Genomic DNA, 857 nt, shown 5'->3' on the forward strand with positions numbered 1-857 from the left:
TCAGTGGAACTTCTGCGCAGCCCTTCGCCCGGGGCATCTCTTCTTGCTCTTCCTCTTGGTGGTCTTCTTCCTGGAGGGTGAGGCCTCGCGCTTTCCCTGGCGGACGGCCCTGCCGCGGCCCCTGGGCCTCACAGTCCCTCGCAGGAGCTGCTGCAGCCCAGAGCACCTTTGCAGCGCCGCCTCCATGTGGGATGGAGAAATGCGCTTCTGCTTGCTCTTCTTGCAAACGACGGCAGCCGCGTCCACGATCTTGTGCGTCACCCACTGCAGCACCGCAGCCAGGTAGACGGGGGCCCTGGCTGAAAAGTGCCGGGCAAAGAGGCCTCTGCGCAGCTGCCTGTCGATGCGGCTCACGGGGAAGAGCAGCCCAGCCTGGGAGGAGCGGGAGGAGCGGCTCTTCTTGGTCTTGGCTTCCCTGCCTTTGGAGTGGCCCGCAGAGCAGGCGGGGGGTTGGCACTGTGTCTCCTGCTCAGGCCCCACGCACACCTCCTCTGCCCCCGACATGCTGCCGGCAGCTCGCTCCCACAGCTCTTTCCCGGTGGTGTCGGCCCAGGCCCTGCCCGCCTGCCCTGGCTTCCCTCGCTGGCCCCAGCGGCTGGTTCCTGACCCCGGGCTGGTGCTGCCTGCGCCGGGCCAAGCCTTGTCCTGGCAGGGCGTCCCCAGCTGCTGGGGCCTGGCTGCTTCTGGGCTCTGGGCCTGGGCTCTCCCGGGCAGCACCAGCCAGGCCTCCTCTTGGCTGGCAGGGGCCAATGGGAGAGGGCCTCCCCTGTGACCTCACCTCTCTGCTTGTGACATCATGCCCGTGGGCTCGGCCCCCGGTGGCTGACGTCAGCCCGCAGCTCTGCCCCGCAGCTCCG

The 857-nt window shown here is 68.7% G+C and overlaps 1 protein-coding gene across 1 annotated transcript; it reads right to left on the reverse strand.

The window, feature by feature from the left end:
• LOC106886824 (histone H2A-beta, sperm-like) lies at window positions 1-504 on the reverse strand. Its single transcript, XM_014940057.1, has one exon. It carries the CDS (start codon window positions 502-504, stop codon window positions 1-3), a length of 504 nt encoding a protein of 167 aa, XP_014795543.1.
• Window positions 505-857: the final 353 nt, after the last annotated feature.

Source organism: Calidris pugnax, unplaced genomic scaffold (assembly GCF_001431845.1).
Source record: "Calidris pugnax isolate Ruff unplaced genomic scaffold, ASM143184v1 scaffold36, whole genome shotgun sequence".
NCBI lineage: Eukaryota > Metazoa > Chordata > Aves > Charadriiformes > Scolopacidae > Calidris > Calidris pugnax.

Excerpts from the sequence above, each read along its gene's own strand:
- LOC106886824 (XM_014940057.1), bottom strand. The coding sequence starts at position 504 with ATGTCGGGGGCAGAGGAGGTGTGCGTGGGGCCTGAGCAGGAGACACAG.